The 21,244-nt window shown below is 36.8% G+C and overlaps 1 protein-coding gene across 1 annotated transcript in view; it reads left to right on the forward strand.

The window, feature by feature from the left end:
* Positions 1–21,244, forward strand: part of DIAPH2 (diaphanous related formin 2) — a 741,115-nt gene that overhangs the window by 400,882 nt on the left and 318,989 nt on the right. The window contains exons 19-20 of the mRNA XM_065900213.1: positions 5,897–5,998; positions 7,856–7,950. Coding sequence (XP_065756285.1) covers positions 5,897–5,998; positions 7,856–7,950 — 197 coding nt within the window. The remainder of the gene's footprint in view (positions 1–5,896; positions 5,999–7,855; positions 7,951–21,244) is intronic.

The following is a 21,244-nucleotide window of genomic DNA, read 5'->3' on the forward strand; positions in this document are numbered from 1 at the left end:
TACTTATGCTGATGATCATCCCTCAGCTGTAAAGGAATAAATGTATAGTACAAGTGCATGTAAAAATCCATGTATTACAGGAAATATAAGAATACTCAGTGGGCCTTTTATGTCAGATAATTAGTATCTTGATGTTAACATATCTTTAATAATAATACAAATGCCTTATTATTACATCATTATCTTCCTACAGACAGTATTTTATAATGTTTCATCATTATTCAGTCGATTAGCATTGCCAATTTAAGCACGCAAATTAATTTAATCCATCGGTTTTAAGCCCAGTGGCTGTATGGGTTTTCATTTGTACAGGGAGAGATCACATACGACTGGAGGCCTCATTGTGAACCTGAGGATCATAGGGCCATTGATGCTAAAATCAATTTTTGAAGTTTTTGTATTGAGAATTAAAAAACATCTCTAGTCTCATTCAAGTAATTTGAAATAATTATAGAATCACTATAATTTACTTTGTTTTAAAATAAATTTAAGTTTTATTTTTTTGTTGTTATAAACACATTTAACATGAGAGCTACCCCCGTAACAAATTTTTAAGTACACAATACAGTATTGTTAACTGTAAGGCTCAGTGTTATACCACAGATCTGTAGAACTTATTTAACTTGTATAACACACTGAACAGTAATGCCCCATATCCCTCTCCCTCCAGCTCCTGGCAGCCACCATTCTACACTGTTTCTATGAGTGTGACATTTTAGATGCCTCATATAAGTGTAATCATTGCAGTATTTGCCCTTTTGTGATTTGCTTATTTCACTTAGCATAATGTTCTCCAGGTTCATCCATGGTGTTGCATATGGCAGGATTTCCTTCTTTATTGATTTATTTATTTTTCTGTGTACCCTAGGATGGTGATTTTCTTTCTTTTTTTTAAATTAATTTTTATTGGAGTATAGTTGCTTTACAATGTTGTGTTAGTTTCTACTGTACAGCCAAGTGAATCAGCTATACATATACATATATCCCCTCTTTTTTGGATTTCCTTCCCATTTAGGTCACCACAGAGCATTGAGTAGAGTTCCTTGAGCTATATAGTAGGTTCTCATTAGTTATCTATTTTATACATAGTATCAATAGTGTATATATGTCAGGGACTTCCCTGGTGGTCCAGTGGTTAAGAATCCACCTCCCAATGCAGGGGATGTGGGTTTGATCCCTGGTAGGGGAACTAGGATCCCACATGCCATGGGGCAACTAAGCCCACATGCTGCAACTACTGAGCCTGTGCGCCACAACTAGAGAGCCCTTGTGCCACAGCTACAGAGCCCACATGCTCTGGAGCCCGTGCCCCACAACTGGAGAGCTCACACGCCACAACTACTGACCCTGCATGCTCTGAAGCCCGAGCACTGCAATGAAAAGCCCACGTAGTACAATGAAAGATCCCATGTTGCACAACTAAGATCCAATGCAGCCAAAAAAAAAAAAAATACTGTATATATGTCAATCCCAATCTCCCAATTCATCCCACTCTCCTTCCCCCTTGGTATCCATACATTTGTTCTCTACGTTTGTTCTCTACATCTGTGTCTCTGTTTCTGCCTTGCAAACCGGTTCATCTGTACCATTTTTCTAGATTCCACATACATGCATTAATATATATTTGTTTTTCTCTTTCTGACTTACTTCACTCTGTATGACAGTCTCCAGGTCCATCCACATCTCTACAAATGACTCAATTTTGTTCATTTTTATAGCTGAGTTATATTCCATTGTATATATGTACACATCTTCTTTATCTATTTCTCTGTTGATGGACATTTAAGTTGCTTCCATGTTTTGGCTATTGTAAATAGTGCTGCAGTGAACATTGGGATGCATGCATCTTTTTGAATTATGGTTTTCTCTGGGTATATGCCCAGTCGTGGAGTTGCTGGGTCATATGTTAGTTTCAAGGAACCTACATACTGTTCTCCACAGTGGCTGTATCAATTTACATTCCCACCAACAGTGCAAGATGGTTCTCTTTTCTCCACACCTTCTCCAGCATTTATTGTTTGTAGATTTTTTTTGATGACAGCCATTCTGACCAGTGTGAAGTGATACCTCATAGTTTTGATTTGTATTTCTCTAATAATTAGTGATGTTGAGCATCTTTTCATGTGTTTGCTGGCCATCTGTATGTCTTCTTTGGAGAAATGTCTATTTAGGTCTTCCACAAATTTTTTGATTGGGCTGTTTGTTTTTTTGATATTGAGCTGCATGAGCTGCTTGTATATTTTGGAGATTAATCCTTTGTCCGTTACTTCGTTTGCAAGTATTTTCTCCCATTCTGAGGGTTGTCTTTTTGTTTTGTTTATGGTTTCCTTTGCTGGGCAAAAGCTTTTAAGCTTCATTAGGTCCCATTTGTTTATTTTTGTTTTTGTTTTTATTTTCATTACTCTAGGAGGTGGGTCAAAAAAGATCTTGCTGCAATTTATGTCAAAGAGTGTTCTGCCTATGTTTTCCTCTAAGAGTTTGATGGTGTCTGGCCTTACATTTAGCTCTTTAATCCATTTTGAGTTTATTTTTGTGTATGGTGTTAGGGAGTGTTCTAATTTCATTCTTTTACATGTAGTTATGCAGTGTTCCCAACACCACTTATTGAAGAGGCTGTCTTTTCTCCATTGTATATTCTTGCCTCCTTTGTCATAGATTAGGTGACCATAGGTGCATGGGTTTATCTCTGGGCTTTCTATCCTGTTCCATTGGTCTATATTTCTGTTTTTGTGGCAGTACCATACAGTCTTGAATACTGTAGCTTTGTAGTATAATCTGAAGTCTGGGAGCCTGATTCCTCCAGCTCGGTTTTTCTTTCTCAAGATTGCTTTGGCTATTCGGAAGATTTCCTTCTTTTTGAAAGCTAAATAATATTCCATTATATGTATATACAACACTTTCTTTATTCATTCATCCTCTGATGGACATTTAGATTGTTTCCATATCTTGGCTATTGTGAATAATGCTGCAGTAAGCATAGGCGTACAGATAACTCTTCAAGATTTGAATTTCAATTCTTTTAGATGTATACCCAGAAGTGGGATTGCTGGATTGTATAGTAGTTCTATTTTAATTATTTGAGGAATCTCCATACTGTTTTTCCTAGTGGCCCTAGTGGCTATACCATTTTACATTCCTACCAATAGTGTACAAGGGTTCCAATTTCTCAGTATTCTCACCAGCACTTATCTTTTTTTTTTTAAATAATAGCCATCTTAACAGGTGTGAGGTGATATCTCATTGTGGTTTTGATTTGCATTTCCTTTGTGATTAGCAGTGTTGAACATCTTTTCATAAGCCTGTTGGCCATTCCGTATGTCTTCCTTGGAGAGATATCTATTTGAGTTTTAACTGAGTTATGGGATTATCCGTTTTTTTAAATTAAGTTATGGAATGTTTAAGTTTTGTAAGTATTAGAAACATATATGAAATAAAAGCATCTTAGGAAAAGTGGCATTTTCTAGTCGTTATGAAAGCATGAACTTTTTAATATAGGAAAGCTTCAATACTATATAGTTAAGTTTCATACATCATTGCCTCTCTTCAAATTCTATATTTATCTAAGCCTGTGGTTGTGATTGCTAAGGAATGCTTTTAAAGACAAGAAAGCCAAAGGTGATAATAGCCACTGGTCAGTATCTACTGATCCTGGTGAAAACATTATTGTTTCTGAAAGCCTGTTTAGTTAAGGAGTTATTTTAAACTAGCTTTACTCTAATGATTCTCAGAACAGCAGGGCCCACTCATGGAATTCTTACCATTCCTTGAGCCTGAGATAAAACCAAATTGTATAATACAAGGAAAATATACTAGGATTCAAAAAACAAAACTGTGAACTCAAGATATTTAAGAGATCTAATCTTAATTTTAAACAGTCTGTTCATGTGAAAAGGGGAGAGGTTGAAATATACTTTTAAAAAAAGCAAAACTATGAAGTCATACAAAATGAGCATTGTATATTCCTGGTTTAGTCAGGAGTCTGTTAGTTTGCAGGATAATCTTAATATGTCTTTCATACTATAGCATTTTCATTGTATATGTACTTTGTTAATTAGTCTCCCATAGTGGGATTTAAGGCATATTGAAAGATTAGGACAGTTTTCTTGACTAATCTGTTTGACTACGACACATTTCTGAATGATACTAGAAGTAATTTCAATAAAATTCAGATAATTTTTTTATTGACAAAAGGACTGACTCTTTGACTGTTATTTCTTTATATAGAGTTGTGTTAAGCTGGGAGTGGCTTGAAAATTAGGATAAATTAAAATGCTGATTATTTTATTGGAGAGACACTGTAGTCTTAGATCCTTTGGGGGAACACTTGTGATGGTTTTAAAAGAATATCTTAAAAGTCATTTTTCTTCCAGTTGACCAATAACTCTCTTATCTTGTGTAAACATGGCAAACTACTTGGCACTCCCAGAAGATCATGATTGTTAAGTGTAATTACCTAGCCTGATTGGACTCTCCATCACTTTAGATTGGTCATACTTGTAGAGCTTAGCACTAACTGTTAGGAATTTAGTTATTCAGGTAATTATTTTTTTCTGTGATTTTTGTAGTAAGTTCATTTAATTTTCATATATTTTGTACCAGTAAAACAAAGGGGGGATGTCTTAATGGACCCACAATATTTTGATGCCTTCTAGAAAGTTTTCCAGATGCTCACACCTGTAAACACATAGCTTAGCAAAAAATCTACTGTGGTCGTGGGTTACTTTTCCTCTCAAGAAGATCAGTAACTTATTTGTGGTCTCCTTAACAAAGATCAGATAAATACTGGTTGCCTCAAAATGACATTATATTTTTTAAAAGTAATAAAGACAGCATGATGATGGCCATGTGATTTAGTGATGAAATTTAGCAGCAAGAGTTTGGGCCCAAGAGCATATCATTCTACTTGACTGAAAAATGTTGGCTTTACTTTTCTCATATTTTTTCCCATTACCTACAACCCTGTTTTTATATTAGAAGAGGTAAACTGCCAACACAGGAATATAGTGGTAGCTGTAGAATTTCTGTGTAGGAGGGGTTTAGGGATTTGACATAAATCTTCATTTTCTTAGCAGACAGGATGTTGTTTTTCAATTTGGTTTGGGGGATGGCTTGTTTGGAGGGAGGGCTGGTGGAAGTGATGGGGGTCTAAAGCCCTTCCTTGGCACTGTCACTCCTCACGGTTTCAGGACATTTTAACTGTTTGGAACTCAAGGGTTACCTTCTGAATATAGCATAAGGAAGCAAAGAGCTTTCTTTGCTTTCTTAGAGAAAGCAAAGAGCACTAAAAAATGGTGAGGGAGACAAAGGGAACTTACTGAAAAGACCATGTCTTTGAGGTTTATTAATTATGGGTATGCAAATAGGTGCTAACTGTTGTATAACTTGCAAATGTTTCATGTCTATTCTTCAAAGCAGTCCCAGCAGGAGTTTTTATATGGCAACCTGTTTAGCAGTTAAAGTTACCTTAGATATTTTTAAAGCAATTTCACTGAATTAAAGACCTGCCTAAATTTTAGCATATTTTAGGATAAATGCACATCTGCCTTTTTCCTCAATTAGTCCAAATTAGGGAGATTTTTCTATATATTTAATTCCATTACTGCTGTAGGAACCTGGTTAAGGAGTAATTAATGCTGCACATTAGGTAAGAAGCAGAAATTGATTTTTGGTTCTATTTGGCTTATCTTTTCTGCTTAAGTGCTGATATTTAATTTGTAGGGAAACCTCTAAACAGGTCTATATTTTTATGTTTATCCTCTTCCTTGAACTAATGAAATAAACCCATTTATTGATTTGGGCATGAGCTTTATTAATGTAGTTAATATGCCTTACTAATGTGATTCTGTGTATTTGGATTAGCACTGTTATTATTTATGAATCAACATTTTTCTTTCAGTTCAAAAGAATGCAGAAGCTTTTGAAGAAAAGAAGATCCTGCCTACAAAGAAGAAAGTGAAAGAGTTGAGAATTTTGGATCCCAAAACAGCCCAGAATCTTTGTATGTGATTATTTTCTCAGTAGGGAGTGGTGGTGATGGTGGTGGTGAGGGGTTGTTGGATGTATTTAAAACAAAGTTATAACTTCTTTGAACAGGTATATTTAGCACCTACTAGGAACAAAATTCTGTGTAAACATGATTTAGGCTGCCTTTTTGTCATTCAGCCATAATAGAGACTACCATAATTTAGCCTTGGCTAGGCCAGGTGAAATTTATGAATAATAAAGCTTTGGAAAGTAATGATCATTCAGCATTGTTAGAGGCCACAGTGAGAGGAAAGGCAGAGTTGAAAAGAGTGTTATATATTTTTTTTCCTTCTGCCTAGGCCTGGGAGTGATAGTTTTAGAGTATTCACTAGTCACATTGGGCAAATCCTTTTACTACTATTTGCTTTATATTTGAAGGAATTGTGATGTGAGCTAGTTGTTAACCACTGTACTTTAAAACTGGTTAGTGAACCTTAAAGCCTTTAACAAAGCAGTCAACCATTAAATACGCTTTTCCTAAAGTAGCTGGACAGTTAAACCCATCTTCATTTACACAGGTCCTAAGTTTTTCTTGACATAGTCTCCACTCTGTATTAAATTCAGCATTTGTGTGTGTGTGTGTGTGTGTGTGTGTGTGTGAGTGACCACAGTATGCTGTGTTTATATTCTGAGGATACTAAAACACTATGTATGAGAAATTTCAGCACATCAAGCATTTCTAAATATGCAGAGAAATACCTTGGGAGTTTATTTTGTGAAGGAGTGTGCTATAGAGAATCAGATTAAAGTAAACAACTCGTCATTCTCATTTTTGTGTCAGTAGGAATGTTGCTGTCAGAAAAGCAGTCTCCTAATAGCTGTTTTGCCTGTGTACATTGCTTACCCGACAGTCCTTTTTTTTTATAAAGTGGATGTTCAGTACTTTAAAAAAAAAAAGAAACATAGTATGATCTTAATTGCTAGCTGATATCTGTCAACATTATTTATTTGGACTATGGAGGTCTCATTTGGTGTTTATGTCTAGGTAATCATTTGCCTGGACAGGGGAGGATGCTTTTTCTTTAGGTACCAGGGAAGGCATATAGACCTCTCCATGAAAAAAAAAAAAATTCTTAGGAATATATTTATGTTCTGGTGGTAAGAACACATGTATGTTCTTTAAAAAGTATGTTCAGTGGAGGTTAAAGTGGAATGTATTGTTGAATAATGCTTTCTGAGTCAGTGTAAGCTTTTCTAGGTATAATTTGTTGAATTATTCCCATATGGCATAATATATATGCATTTAAGAAAAAGTTGACAAGGGAAATCGTTGATTCAACATAAAAGCAACTAATAGCACACCTCATGAATGTCATCAGGGATGCAGAGAACATTGAGGATTCAGACACTTTAATTTTTTCTTATGTGGGAGAACTGCAAAGTAGATTGATATGGTTTTCTTAGTATCGGGTTACTTTACTGTCATTCTTGAGAAGTGCTGTATTGGATGCATCTGACAATCTCCATGGTAAATTCTACGTTGAATTAAAAGGCCTACTTGAGATAAAATTTCTAACTTTTCATGGGTTATTTTGTATTAGCTTCATCTAAAATGCATAAGCATGTAGTCATCAGTGCTGTTAGTAGTTTTATCTTATATATAAATACGCATGAGCTGTAAACATTAGACCCTGAGCTAATAGGCCATTTTGCCTAGACGAGTAGTATAGTCCATCAAATGGAAGCTACTTTTGTTTGCTCATAATTCTGTAGAGTAATATTAGTGACAGGAATTTCATATTTTGAGTCTATGAAATGGGAATCAGGTATTTATTAGGACTTTAAAATTGGGATGCTGCTCTCTTTTTAATAAAATCAATTTTTATTTTAGCTATCTTCCTAGGATCATATCGTATGCCATATGAAGATATAAAAAACATCATTCTGGAGGTTAATGAAGACATGTTGAGTGAGGCCTTAATTCAGGTAACTTGCATATTTTGCTTTTAAATCTCATTTTCACAGATATTTCTAGATTGCTGTCCTTTCAATGGAGTTGTGTGAAAATGTTCTTCTATGTTTGGATAATAGAATTAGGAATATCTAGCTGTGTGGACAGTAAGAGGACTCAGATGATCTAGGTTCTAGGTATGTGTCTGCCATTTATTAGATATGTGTCCTTTTAAATTTAATTCTGTGCACATGTAGACACATCATCCTCTGTACATAAAATTGCATCTATTTCATCATCACCATGACACTTTTAAGTAGATATTGTTATTACCATTGTATGGACGTAAAAGTGTACAAGCCAAGAGGTTAAAATAGCTTCCTCAGGATCAATGGGTGAATGGTAAAATTATCCCTTGTTAAGCACTTAACGTGCTGGGGATTGTGCTCTTTATATATTTTATCTCATTGAATCCTGCAACAGTCCTATGAGATAAGTACTATTATCCTCATTTACACATCAGGAAACTGAGGCTTAGAGAGATTGCCCACTGTCACCTAGCTGGTAAGTGGCAGAGTAGTAGAGCTGAGACTCAGAACAAAGCCTATCAAGACTCTAAAGCCACTGCTCTTTTTATTCTATTATTCTGCCTCCTATGGGCAAACTGTGTCAGTTTGCTAAAGCCCTATCTTCTCATCTGACATTACTGGGTCACTGTGAGGATTACACCAAATAAACTGCTTGGTAGAATAAAGCACTCTATTAGATCTAATTCTTAGAATTCTTCATATGTTTGACCCAGTCTGGTTTAATTTTTGGAAGGAAGAACTGCAAGATATTTCATGGATGGGCATAGTCATTGCAGGTTTTTTGTTGTTTGTTTTTGAGCCACGTGGCTTGCTTTGATTTTAAGAAGATTGAGTAGTTTATGCTGTAGCAATTTTGTTATACCTCCCTTAGACTGTCTCTAAATCTCAGAGCACCATTGTCTGCCATTTGAGCAGGCTGTGTCTATATAGAAGTTTCTCCATTGTGTAGTGTAGGCTTGCATTACAGTTTACCCTGTAGGACTAAGAGTTAATGAGTTTATGTAGGCTCTTTATTATAATGACACAACTTTATTAACCTCAACAAAAGTTACACTGTGCTAAGAAATTCCCTTGTGGAAAAGTTTTTTGAAAAATGTGTTTTCTTTGTCCAGCTAGCCAGGTCCAGAGTTCTCTGAGTTGAAATGGAGAGCTGATCACATTTGTCCTGCCTGCCTTAGTCCCGTGATTCTTTGCACAATAGTCAGAATGAGCAAGTTAAGAAGCCTAAATGTGACTTAGTTCTTCCTCTTTTTATCCAGTTGGACAGTTTCATTTTAAAGTACAAAAAGACAAACAAACATCTGACTCCTATTCAGTAGTTGAAGCTTTCTAGTCTTTTCTGTATAAGCAGATTTTAGTAAAAGAGAACCATATTTTGAAGAATTAATCAATGTAGGCATTTATTTTGCCCATTAAAACTGTAGCTTTTCCTTCACATGCCTTAGTAAATAAAAAAGAATGTAAATATGCAGAATGCTACTGTGATACTTATTTACCAGTAACATTAAAAACATTTATCATTTTTTAAGTCATGTTTTCAGCTCTTTAGGGAATGTAAGAAACAGAAGGAGTCTCACTTATGAATGGCCCTCTAATATGCAACAAGCTTTAAAAATGTATGTATAGAAATGTATTACGTGGGATTTTTTTTTTTTTTCTGTTTCACTTAATTTTGTAGCATAAATGATACATATTTGTTTCTCTCTTTAAATTGCCTGGTCCAGTTGGGAGGAAGGAATTGCTTTCAATTTGGAGAAGGCAGTAAATTATGTCTAAATTACTGAATTCAGTTGGTTTAATCTTATCCACTATGCAGTCAAAAGGACTGCTTGTGAAATCACATTATTATGCTAAATCTCGGAAGGTGAGTGAAGGAGAACCACAAAGTGTAGATCCTGCCAGGTTCCTTCTGCGAGTGTTATACCCATTGCTTCCATGCATTTCCTGTTTGCTGGGGGTGGGTTAACCTTTTTCTGTCTCATCTCTTCCTCTTTTCTAGACATCCATTCCCTTTTCTAAGCCTGTATCTTTCTCTTTTTCACATCTCTGTGTGTTTTATCACTTGCATCCTTTGCCCCAACAAATTTGTGCTTTCCTTTTGTTTAAAGCAGGCCACTGAAGACTTTTTTCCAAGCTGTCTTGCCTTCCTCCTCGATGCCAGATACTCTAAAATTTCTTCTCATTCCTTACCCTGCTCAATCAAAACTCATTTTCTTACTTCTGCTTGTAGGAGAAAACAATTTAACATGTAATTTAATAGTATGCGTGATTGGAATTGTGCTGCTTGGGTACAAGGCACAAATTGTGAATAACTCATCTGAGTTATGAAAGTTAATATTGCGTTTATGCAGACAAATCCAATGTCTGAGTATCTTCTAGTAAGGAGGAAGGTCCTGGGTAGAAACAGTCATTTGATTTTCAAGTACCCAAAGGAGACTGCTTCCCTCAGGCCAGAGAAAAGACTAGATCACCACTGCCTTTCTCCCTCCCATCCTAGAAAGGGTTTGCTTCAGTGATGCAAAAGTAACATCAATTTGCCATTCAAAGGAGCTGTTTACCATTTATGACTAATTACCATGTAGCACATTGATAATGCATAGCATTAAATATGTATCATCAGATTAACTTTGTTGTAAGTTCTATTTGATTACAGTGCTAAACTCCATCCATGCATAATCATAGTTTGTTGCTCATGTGGCATGGTTGTCTCCCCATAACAACAAAAACAACAAAAAACAATTAAGGACACATTGCTTCCCAGAGACTTGAATTAACACCAGTATGGGTCAATAAGCTCTTTCCTGCCAGACAACTAATAGATTTTGGTTATTTGTCAGGATAAATCCTTTACTAACAAAACAAAAACAAACCCCCAAATGTTAATTTAATCAGCAAAAGAGAGCCACAAATTTAAGGTTATTAATAAAAATATTAATGTCTCCTTTATTTCAAAATATCTAAATTGAAGCTAGAAGTCAAATTCACTATATGGAAGAAGTTGAAAAGTCCTAAAATACTTACAAGAGCACATAGAAACACTTAAAAAGTACACCATATCCTGAGATTGTTGAGGAGCTTCTAATATATGCAATTATGAGTTAGTTACAAATAATGTATACTAAATTTAGGTGATTCTTGGAGTTATTATTTCAGCTTTGAAAATCTGCTTTAGTGTAATTTAATTTGATCTACTGAGAGAAAACTCTAAGACCAGTGTTTTTAGGACATCAGTGGTAAAAATGAAATATTTGTAGGCACATTTACATATAGAACATTGACCAAAAGAAAAAGAAATTAGCAGTTTTAAAAAAGTGATTCAAGTGTTGAAGGAAAAATAACAGTATATTCTATTTTAGAACATCAGTGCATGCAAATGATTCTTAAATGCTGAGGAAATTCATGTTGGTAGGGAGATTATGGTCATATTCACAAAGCCTAAGCAGAAAAAAGATGATTAACATAGAAGGCAGTATAAAATTGCTGCAGAATCATTACAAAGATATGTAAAAAGCAGGGGTTTTTAACCAGGGGTCCAAAGGCCCCTGGGAGACCCATGGAGAGAATTCAGGGGCTCCTGAACTTAGATGTGAAAAATACGGCTTCTTTATTTTCTTTACCTGCTAACTAATATTTAGTATTTCATCTGATTAACAATATAGGCAACAGACCAAAGTAGTATTAACAGTACCTCTAACTTTGTCACTAATAGAAATAATAAATGTTTTCGTATCACATTAAATTTGTGGCAGATATCTTGAAATATTGTTTATAGTCATTACTACTTCAAAATTACACTAGTTATTAAAGCTGCCACTAGATCTTATTTTTTAATGCTTTAATCAAGAAGCACATCTATTATTATATCACAATTTATTTTCTTAAATATCTTGATAACCATTTCAATATAATTGGTTTCTTTTGTAATTTTATGTATTTTACTTTATTCTGAGAAGGGATCCGTAAGCTGGTGTTAAAGAGTTCATGGCAAAAACAAAGAGGATAGAAACTAGTCCAGAAAAGTTTGCCAATCGAGATGGCAGACCAAGAAGTACAACATTAGAAGGGTGAGAGGATCAGCTACATTCTGACCACATTGGTCCTCTCCAGACTGGCACAGCACTGCACCGAGAGGGCCCCCTGGGCCTATAGTTTCTCCACTGGAAAAAGAGAGCCCTAGGTGGACATCTAGATCCCCCAGCATTGTGGGACGCTTCCCAGAAGGACCATTTGGGCCACACTGCATAGAGATAATGGGGGAATCTCTGTGGGGCTCAACCACTGGAGATCAGATAGAGGTGGAGAAGTTGAGGTGGGGCTTACAGCAACAGCACTTAGATCTTGGCAGACTGCATTTCTGCTTGTAGCAGTGCCCAAGCAGAGATCCCAGCCAGTGGCTCTGCCCATCTTCGGAGCCAAACTGGTGGCCCCATCTGGCTAGAGAGTTCGGTGGACAGTTCTGCCTGATTTAGGTGCCTGGTCAATGGGCTGTGCTAGCCATGCAGCTTGTTGTGCTGTCCTGCCTGGGCTGGAAAGCAGATTTGCAGCCCTGTGTAACTGCTGAGCATAGCCTCTAGTCTTACCTGTCCAAGTAGCCTAGCCTGAGAACCCAGGCCACTGTGGAACCCATGCTATAGCCCTGCTTGGTCAGAGAGCCAAGCAAGCAGCCTTGCCCAACTGTTAAGCATACTCTTTGGCTCCACATAACCAGGGAGCTTGAAGAGTGACCCTGGATAGTCTCAGAGCCCAATCTACAGTAACACTGAGCCACGGAGTCCAGACTATAACCCCACCCAACAGCAGAGTGCAATCTATGACCCTGCCCGATTGCTGAACATCTAGCCTTGTCCAGGCCTGCAGCCTCACCCAAGCAGAGAACCCAGCCAGTTACCCTGCCCAATTGTGGAGCATAGCCTGTTGCTTCACCTGATAAGGGACCCTAGACAGTGACCATACCTGACCACAGAGCACAGTCCCTAGCCCCACCCACCTGCAGGATACAGTTGGAAGTCCCTCACCACCAGAGAGCCCAGTCAGAGCATAGCCAGTAGCCTACCAGGTCGTGAGGCCCAGCCTGCAGCCCTGTGCAACATTCGTGCACAGTCTGGAGCCCTACTTGATGACAGAGCACAGCCTGCAGCTCCAACTGAACATAGTCCAGCCAGCAGTGCCATTCACTCAAGGAGCACAGCCTGAGACCTCAGCTGACCAGGAGCAATTGCAAAGCCCATTCATAGCCCTGCCCACTTGCCAACCAGTAGCACCACCCTACCAGGGAACATAGCCTGTCACCTCACCTGACCAGAAGTGATTACGGAACCCAGTTAGTGACCCCACCTGGCCACAGAACACAGTCAGTAGCCCCACTCAATCTGAGCATCCACGCAGTAGCCCTGCTTGAATGTGGAGCTCAGCCAGCAGTTCCACCCAATGATGGAGCTCAACCAGTGGCACCCCCTCTGACCTCAGATACTGGGCAATAGCGTCATCCAACTAGGGACTCCAATAGCAAGCCCCAATTGCCAAAAAATGCTACCAGCTGACTCATCTAGTACCCCAGGTTGGGCTGATGAGTGAAGGTCTTACCCTGTGATAGCAAACATAAATTCTGGGAAAGAAGACCACTTACTCAAATGTGCAGGTACTAATGCAAGGAGTCAAGAATCACAAAGAATCAGGTAAAAATGACACCACCAAAGGAAACTAATAGGACTCCAATAACTGACCCTAAAGAAATGGAGATGTATGAACTTTCTGAAAAATAATTAAGAATAATCCTCTTAAAGAAGTTCAGTGGACTATAGGAGTACACAGAAAGACAACTAAACAAAATTGGGAAAACAATGCATAAACAAAATGAGAAGTTGAACAAAGGAAAAGTGACCATCAAAAAAATACACAAACAGAAATCCTAGAGCTGAGTAATACAATGACTGAACTGAAAAATTCAATAGAGAGATTCAATATCACACTTGATCAAGCAGAAGAGAGGCAAGTGACCTGGAAGGTAAGCCATTTGAAATTATCCAGTCATAGGAGGAAAAAGGAAAAAGAATGAAAAAGAGTGAAGAAAGCCTACAGGACTATCAGTGAATTTCTCAAAAGAAATATTACAGGTCAGGAAAATTTGGAATGATATATTCAAAATATTGAAAGAAAACAAACAAACAAACAAACAAAACACCTGTCAACCAAGACCACTCTACCCCGAAAAGCTGTCCTTTATAAATGAAGAAAAGATAAATATTTTCTCAAACAAACAAAGCTGAAGGAGTTCATCATCACTAGAAATACTAAATGGTGTTTTTCATGCTAACATGAAAAGATGCTAATTTAAACTGTAAAAACATGTGAATGTGTAAAACTCACTGGTGATGGTAAATATGTAGCCAAAGTCAGATTCTCTAATATTATAATGGTGTTGCATTATTCACTTACAACTCTAGTTTAAAAGTTAAAAAAAACAAATGTATTAAAAATGATCATAACTTCAATAATCTGTTATTAGGTACACATTATAAAATGTGTAAATTGTAACCTAAAATAATGTAAACTGTGAGGGGGGGCAAGAGGTAAAATTATAAAGTTTAGTATGCTATTGAAATTAAGTTGTTATCAGTTTAAATTAGGATGTTATAAATATATTTTATGTAAGCCTCATGGTAACCACAAAGGAAAAGCCTATAGTAGATACACAAAAGTTTATGATAAAGGAGTCAAAGCATACTGCCACAAAAAGTACTCAAATCTCAAAGGATGAGAACATTAGAAGAAGCAAGGAACAAAACATTCAGAAAACAATTAACAAAAGGCAAAAGCAAGTTCCTACCTATCAACAATTACTTTAAAGATAAAAGTATTAAAATCTCCAATCAGAAGACATAGAATAGCCTGAATGTATAAAAACAAGATTAAAAGATATGCTGTCTATAAGAGACTCACTTTAGCTTTAAGTACACACATAGCTTGAGATTGAAGGGATGGAAAAAGATACTTCAAGCAAATAGTAACGAAAAGAAAGCAAGGGTTGTGATACTTATAACAGACAAAATAGACATTAAGCAAAAAAATGGTCAAAACAGACAAAGACAGTCATTATGTAATGACAGAATGGTCAGTTCATCAAGAAGATGTAACAATTGTAAATATTTATGCATCCGACATCGGAACATCTAAATATATAAAGTAAATACTAATAGAACTAAAACAAGGGCTAAAAGGAGAAATAAACAACAATAAAGTAATAGATGGGGACTTTAGTACCCCACTTTAAACAATTAGCTCCATACAGAGAATCAATAAGTAAACAGTAGATTTGAACAACACTACGACTTAATGAACCTAACAGACATATACAGAACATTTCATCCGACAGCGGCAGACTACATTCTTTTCAAGTACACATGAAACATTCTCCAAGATAGATCATACGATAGTTAATAGATAGCAAAGTTAAGAAGATTGAAATTGTATCACATATCTTTTCTGACCACAGTGACATAGAACTAGAAATCAATAACAGGAGGAAAGGTGGAAAATTCATAGAAATTTGAAAATTAAACATAACACTCCTGAACAACTAATGGATCAAAGAAGGAAAAAAGAAGAAATAAAGAAGTACCTTGAGACAAATCAAAATGGAAACACACATACCAGAAATTATTGGATGGGGGAAAATAAGCAATTCTAACTGGCAAGTTTGTAGGGATAAACACATCAAGAAGAAAGAAAGATCTCAAACAACCTAACTTTTCTCCTCAAGGAAATAGAAAAATAAGCAAAAACTAATCCCAAAGTTAGTAGAAGGGAGGAAATAATAAAGACTAGAGCAGAAATAAATGAGAGTAAAAGACAATAGAAAAGATAATGAAACTAAGAGGTAATTATTTGAAAAGGTAAATTTGACAAACCATTAGCTAGACCAAGAAAAAAAGAGAGAAGACTCAGATAAATACAATCATAATGAAAGAGGAGACATTGCAACCCATATCAAAGAAATACAACAGATCATAAGAGACTATTATAAACAGTTAGATACCAACTAATTGAAGAAATGAATAAATGCCTAGGGACATACAACTTACCAAGAATGAATCATGAAGAAATAGAAAATATGAACACATCAGTAATGACTAAGGAGATTGAAACAGTATTTAAAAACCTCCCAAAGAGAAGTCTGGGATCAGGCTGTTTCACTGGTGAATTCTACCAAACCTTTAAAAAAGAATTAACATTGATCCTTTTGAAACACTTCCAAAAAATTGAAGAGGAAGGAACACTCACAAGCTCATTTTTTGAGGCCAGCATTACCCTGATACTAAAGCCAGATAAGGACACTACAAGAAAAATTGGGCAAAGGACTTGAGTAGACATTTTCCAAGGAAGATATTCCAATGGCCAACCTGTACATGAAAAGGTGCTCAGTATCACTAATCATCAGGGAAATGCAAATCAAAACTACAATCAGATATCACCTCACACCTGTTAGAATGACTGTTATCAAAAAGACAGATAATGCTGGTGAGGATATGAAAAAAAGGGAACTTTTGTGCACTGTTGGAGGGAATGTAAGTTGGTACAGCCACTATGGAAAAAGGTACAGAGGTTCCTTAAAAAATTAAAATAGAACTACTATATGATCCAGAAATCTCACTTCTGTGTATATATTTGAAGGAAATAAAATCACCATATCAAAGAGAGATCCAAATGTCCATGTTCATTGCAGCATTTTTTTTTTAACAATAGCTAAAGCATGCAAACAACCTAGGTGTCCATTGACGGATGTGTGGATAAAGTTGTGATGTATGTATGTATGTATACATACACACACACAGGAATATTATTCAGGTTTTAAAAAGAAGGAAATCCTGCGATATGTGACGACATGGATGGACTTTGAGGACATTATGCTAAATGAAGTATGTCAGGCAAAAACAAATACTGTGGGGTAACACCTATACGTGGAATTAAGACAAACCAGACTCATAGGAACAGAGTAGGTTGTTGTTTGTTTGCCAAGGGTGGAGGGAAGGGGAGAACGAATGAAACTGGCTTAAGGGTACAAAATCCCAGCTATAAAATGAATAAGTTCTGGGGATGTAATGTACACCATGGTGACTATAGTTAATAGTACTGTACTGTATATTTGAAAGTTGCTGAGAGAGTAAGTCTGTCTTAAAAATCCTTGCCAGAATAAAGAAAACTTATGACTATGTGTTGTGATGGGTGTTTTTTTTTAACATCTTTATTGGAGTATAATTGCTTTACAGTGGTTTGTTAGTTTCTGCTTTATAACAAAGTAAATCAGCTATACACATATATATATATCCCCATATCTCTTCCCTATTGTATCTCCCTCCCTCCCACCCTCCCTATCCCACCCCTCTAGGTGGTCACAGAGCACCAAGCTGATTTCCCTGTGCTATGCAGCTGCTTCCCACTAGCTATCTATTTTACTTTGATAGTGTATGTATGTCCATGCCACTCTCTCACTTTGTCCCAGCTTCCCCTTCCCCCTCCCTGTGTCCTCAAGTCCACTCTCTAGTAGGTCTGTGTCTTTATTCCCGTCCTGCCCCTAGGTTCTTCATAACCATTTTTTTTTAGATTGCGTATATATATGTGTTAGCATACTGTATTTGTTTTTCTCTTTCTGACTTACTTCACTCTGTATGACAGACTGTAAGTCCATCCACCTCATTACAAATAACCCAATTTCATTTCTTTTTATGGCTGAGTAATATTCCATTGTATATGTGATGGGTGTTTAAAGGAACCTTATTCTGATAATCATTTTGCAGTATATGCATATATCAAATAATCACATTTTACATCTTAAACTTTCACAATGTTATATATCTTAATAAAACTGGAAAAACATTTTAAAAAGAAAATGTTTCCCAGTTACATGACTTTGAAGTTTCCCTTAAAAATATTGCAAGACAGTAAAAGGATCAGTGGTTACCAGGCATTAGTGGGGAGGGAGGGATGAATACGCAGAGCACAGAGGACTTTTAGGGCAGTGAAACTAACTATTCTGTGTGGTAATATAATTGTGGATACATGTCATACATTTGTTAAAATCCCATAGAATGTACAAAAGGAAGAGTGAACCCTAATGTAAACTGCGGACTTTAGGCAATATTGATGTGTCAGTGTACGTTCATCAGTTGTTACAAATGTAGCATTTTAGTGGGGAGGGTCTTGATAGTTGGTGAGGCTATACGTGTATAAGGGCAGGAAATACATGGGAATTCTCTGTATTTTGCTGCTCAGTTTTGCTGTAAAACTAAAACTGCTCTAAAAAATAAAATCTAATAAAAAAAGAAAGAAACTAGTACAGAGGCTCACAGAAGGGGAGCTGTAGGTTTGGGTGGCCTGTGGTTACAGTGGTTTTTTGGGAGAAGTGTAACTTAAATTGGACTTTGCAACAATATTAGGGCTCAGTTAGAGAGGGCTAGGAAAAGGGAATAGTGGGCAAAGGCTTGAGCATCTAAAGGAAAATATTTATATTCTGCTATGCCTCAGAAGTCATGTAGGGTGGCAATGAGAAAGAGCATGTAAAAGATTTGTTGGGGTCATGCTCTTGAGGCATAGAGATCACAAATTAGTGACCCACAATATGTTTTCTTTGGCCTTTGTAGTGCTTAAATGGTAGAATTTGAGTGTTACATACTGTCCCATTTGCCACAGGCCCTACCACCCCCCACTACATTTTACCCACTCTGATTTATTCCTAGTCCCTATAAGCATCAGGCTTTTTGACCCCTGGTAGATAATTTGAATGCCAAGCTATTGGATTTGGACATGTTTACATGTATGTTTAGGAAGATTTCTGTAGCTGCAGTGTGCCAAATGGCTTTGTGAAAAGAGATTAGAGAGAGGGAGATAATTGTAATTTCAAGTATAAGGTATAGGGGAATTTCCTGGCAGTCCAGTGGTTAGGACTCCATGCTTTCACTGCTGAGGGCCTGGGTGCAATCCCTGGTCAGGGAACTAAGATCCTGCAAAGCCATGTGGCATGGCTGAAAAAAAACAAAAACAAAAACAGAAAAACAAGTATAAGGTACAATGAAGCCCTGAAATACATTGTGGGTAGAGAAAAAAAGAGGAAAGGTGGATGAATAAGAAGTTACAAAGAAAAGATTCATCGAAAAGTCTTGGTGATAGAGAGAATGGTTGTACTACTAATAAAAAGAGGCAAATCATGTGGGAGAAAATACTTCCAGGGTAGAGGAGAAAATTTTTATGGATACATTGCATGAGAATATGTGTTGGAAATCAGAATAGAGATGATGACTGAAATTAAGGATTTGGGGAATCATTTGCAAAGAAGTGATTGTTCTAGTTTAAAGACCAGAGAAATTCTTGAGGTTGATAGTGAAAAAAGTGACCATTGGAACATTAAGGTCCACATTTCTGGAGACCACACAGGTTGAGGGGATGGATGTTGTTAGAGAAATCAGAACAAAGGGAGCCAGCATATCAGAGGGAGTGCCAGGTTCTTTGGTTCATCACAAAAGCTAGCACAGGAGAGAGTTTTGAGGAGTGATGAATAAGAGAATGATATCAGGGGAAAAGATACCTCTCTTGATATCCTGAATTGTAGTGTCGTACTTAAAGTAGTTATTTTCTTGCAGTTCTTTCTTCAAACAATCCACACTATTTACTAGACACCTGTATTCCTTAAGCAAATGTTCTATTTATTGTCTGTTGGTCTCTGTTGCCCTTATTTTTAAGGAACAGATGCATTCCTGTTGGGCATGCAACTGTCCAGTATAATATTTTCTGCTCCCCTTGCACCTGCTTTGTTTTCTCTGAATTTTCCTTCCTTTCCTCCCTCCCTCCCTCCCTTTTTCCTACTCTGTCTCACTTCCCTTCTTCTTTCTTTCCTTCTTCCCCCCCTTTCCTTTCTTCTTTTCTTTCATTTAAATAAATTCTTTTTTGTGTAAAGGGTCCTAATCATTCTAAATAATTCTCCCTTGGTGAAATATAGCTCTAGGGTATCTCCTTCTCACCTGGAAACTACAGAAATACCTCCACAGATGTCTTTCTGTGATACATGTGTTACTGAGCTCAGGTTTAGCTGCTCGCCGCTCATAAGCCAATAATTCGAGAGGCAAGTGTTAGTAGAAAGGAAGGGTGCTTTGATCAGAAAAGCTGGCAATCTGGGGAGAGGGTGGACTTGTATCCAGAGACCAACTCTGAAGATTCTGCTAAGCCATGACAGTTTTTAAAGGGAGAAATGGCAGTGGGGGAGAATCTCAGTGAATCATCGAGGCAGGAGGTTGGGTTCTGCATCATTCTCCATTGCATGCAGACTGGCTGACTCTCTTCAGATGTTATTTTGCCTGCGTGATCTGCCTGCAAGATTGCTAAGGGGGCTGCCTGCTTAATTCTACATTCTTACTCCTCTATAGGAAAGGAATTCAACAGGTTAGACAAGGCATGGTGTGCATTCAGGAGAGTGTAAGTCAGGAGTTAGTTTCAATAGTTTAGTGATCTCATTCCTATAATTAGGTTCTTTTAAGGTTAGAGGGGAACCTTAACCTTATTTCATTTGTCACCATTACTGGTTGTGCTGTTTTCCACAATTGATACCAGACTGTTTCACAAAGAAATGGACAAACAGGAAAGGGACAAAAGAGCTGCATTCACATGCACAGAAATATTCCAGCTGGCTTTTTCTTCCCCAGATAGTTTCCATTTATGCTGGCTCTGTTACTTTTCTGAAACCCATTCAAGTATCCAACTCTGAACCCAGTGTGTAGGGGTCTACAGGTAACCACATGATTATGTTTTCAAATGTTATTTTATATCTCAAAACAGATTTTATGATTTATAGAACTTATTGTTGGGTCCTGAGAAAATGATGAGAGTGGAGCAAAGGTCATACAATCCATTCCCCTGATTCCAGGCAATGCTCCTCCTAAGTCATCAAAGATAGATGGGTATCTATCGATTCTGTGGGGGAAAAAGATTGTTCAACTTTCTCAATTAACCAGTTCTAGAGTATAGTTATTCTTATAGTCAGGAAATTCATGCATGTGTAATAGTAGAGCTCGTTTTTGTCTCCTCAATCCATCTTTGTAATCATTGATCTATTTACGTGGTTATCGACCATCTGTATTTTATGCAGGCTTGTGATTCTGCATGTGTACATGCACTTTACAAGGGTTGATGACTTTAGAAGACTACAAGTATATCAATTAAGGCTATAATGGCATTAGTATTGTAGAATTTGAAA

This window comes from Phocoena phocoena, chromosome X (genome assembly GCF_963924675.1).
Source record: "Phocoena phocoena chromosome X, mPhoPho1.1, whole genome shotgun sequence".
Classification (NCBI taxonomy): Eukaryota; Metazoa; Chordata; class Mammalia; order Artiodactyla; family Phocoenidae; genus Phocoena; species Phocoena phocoena.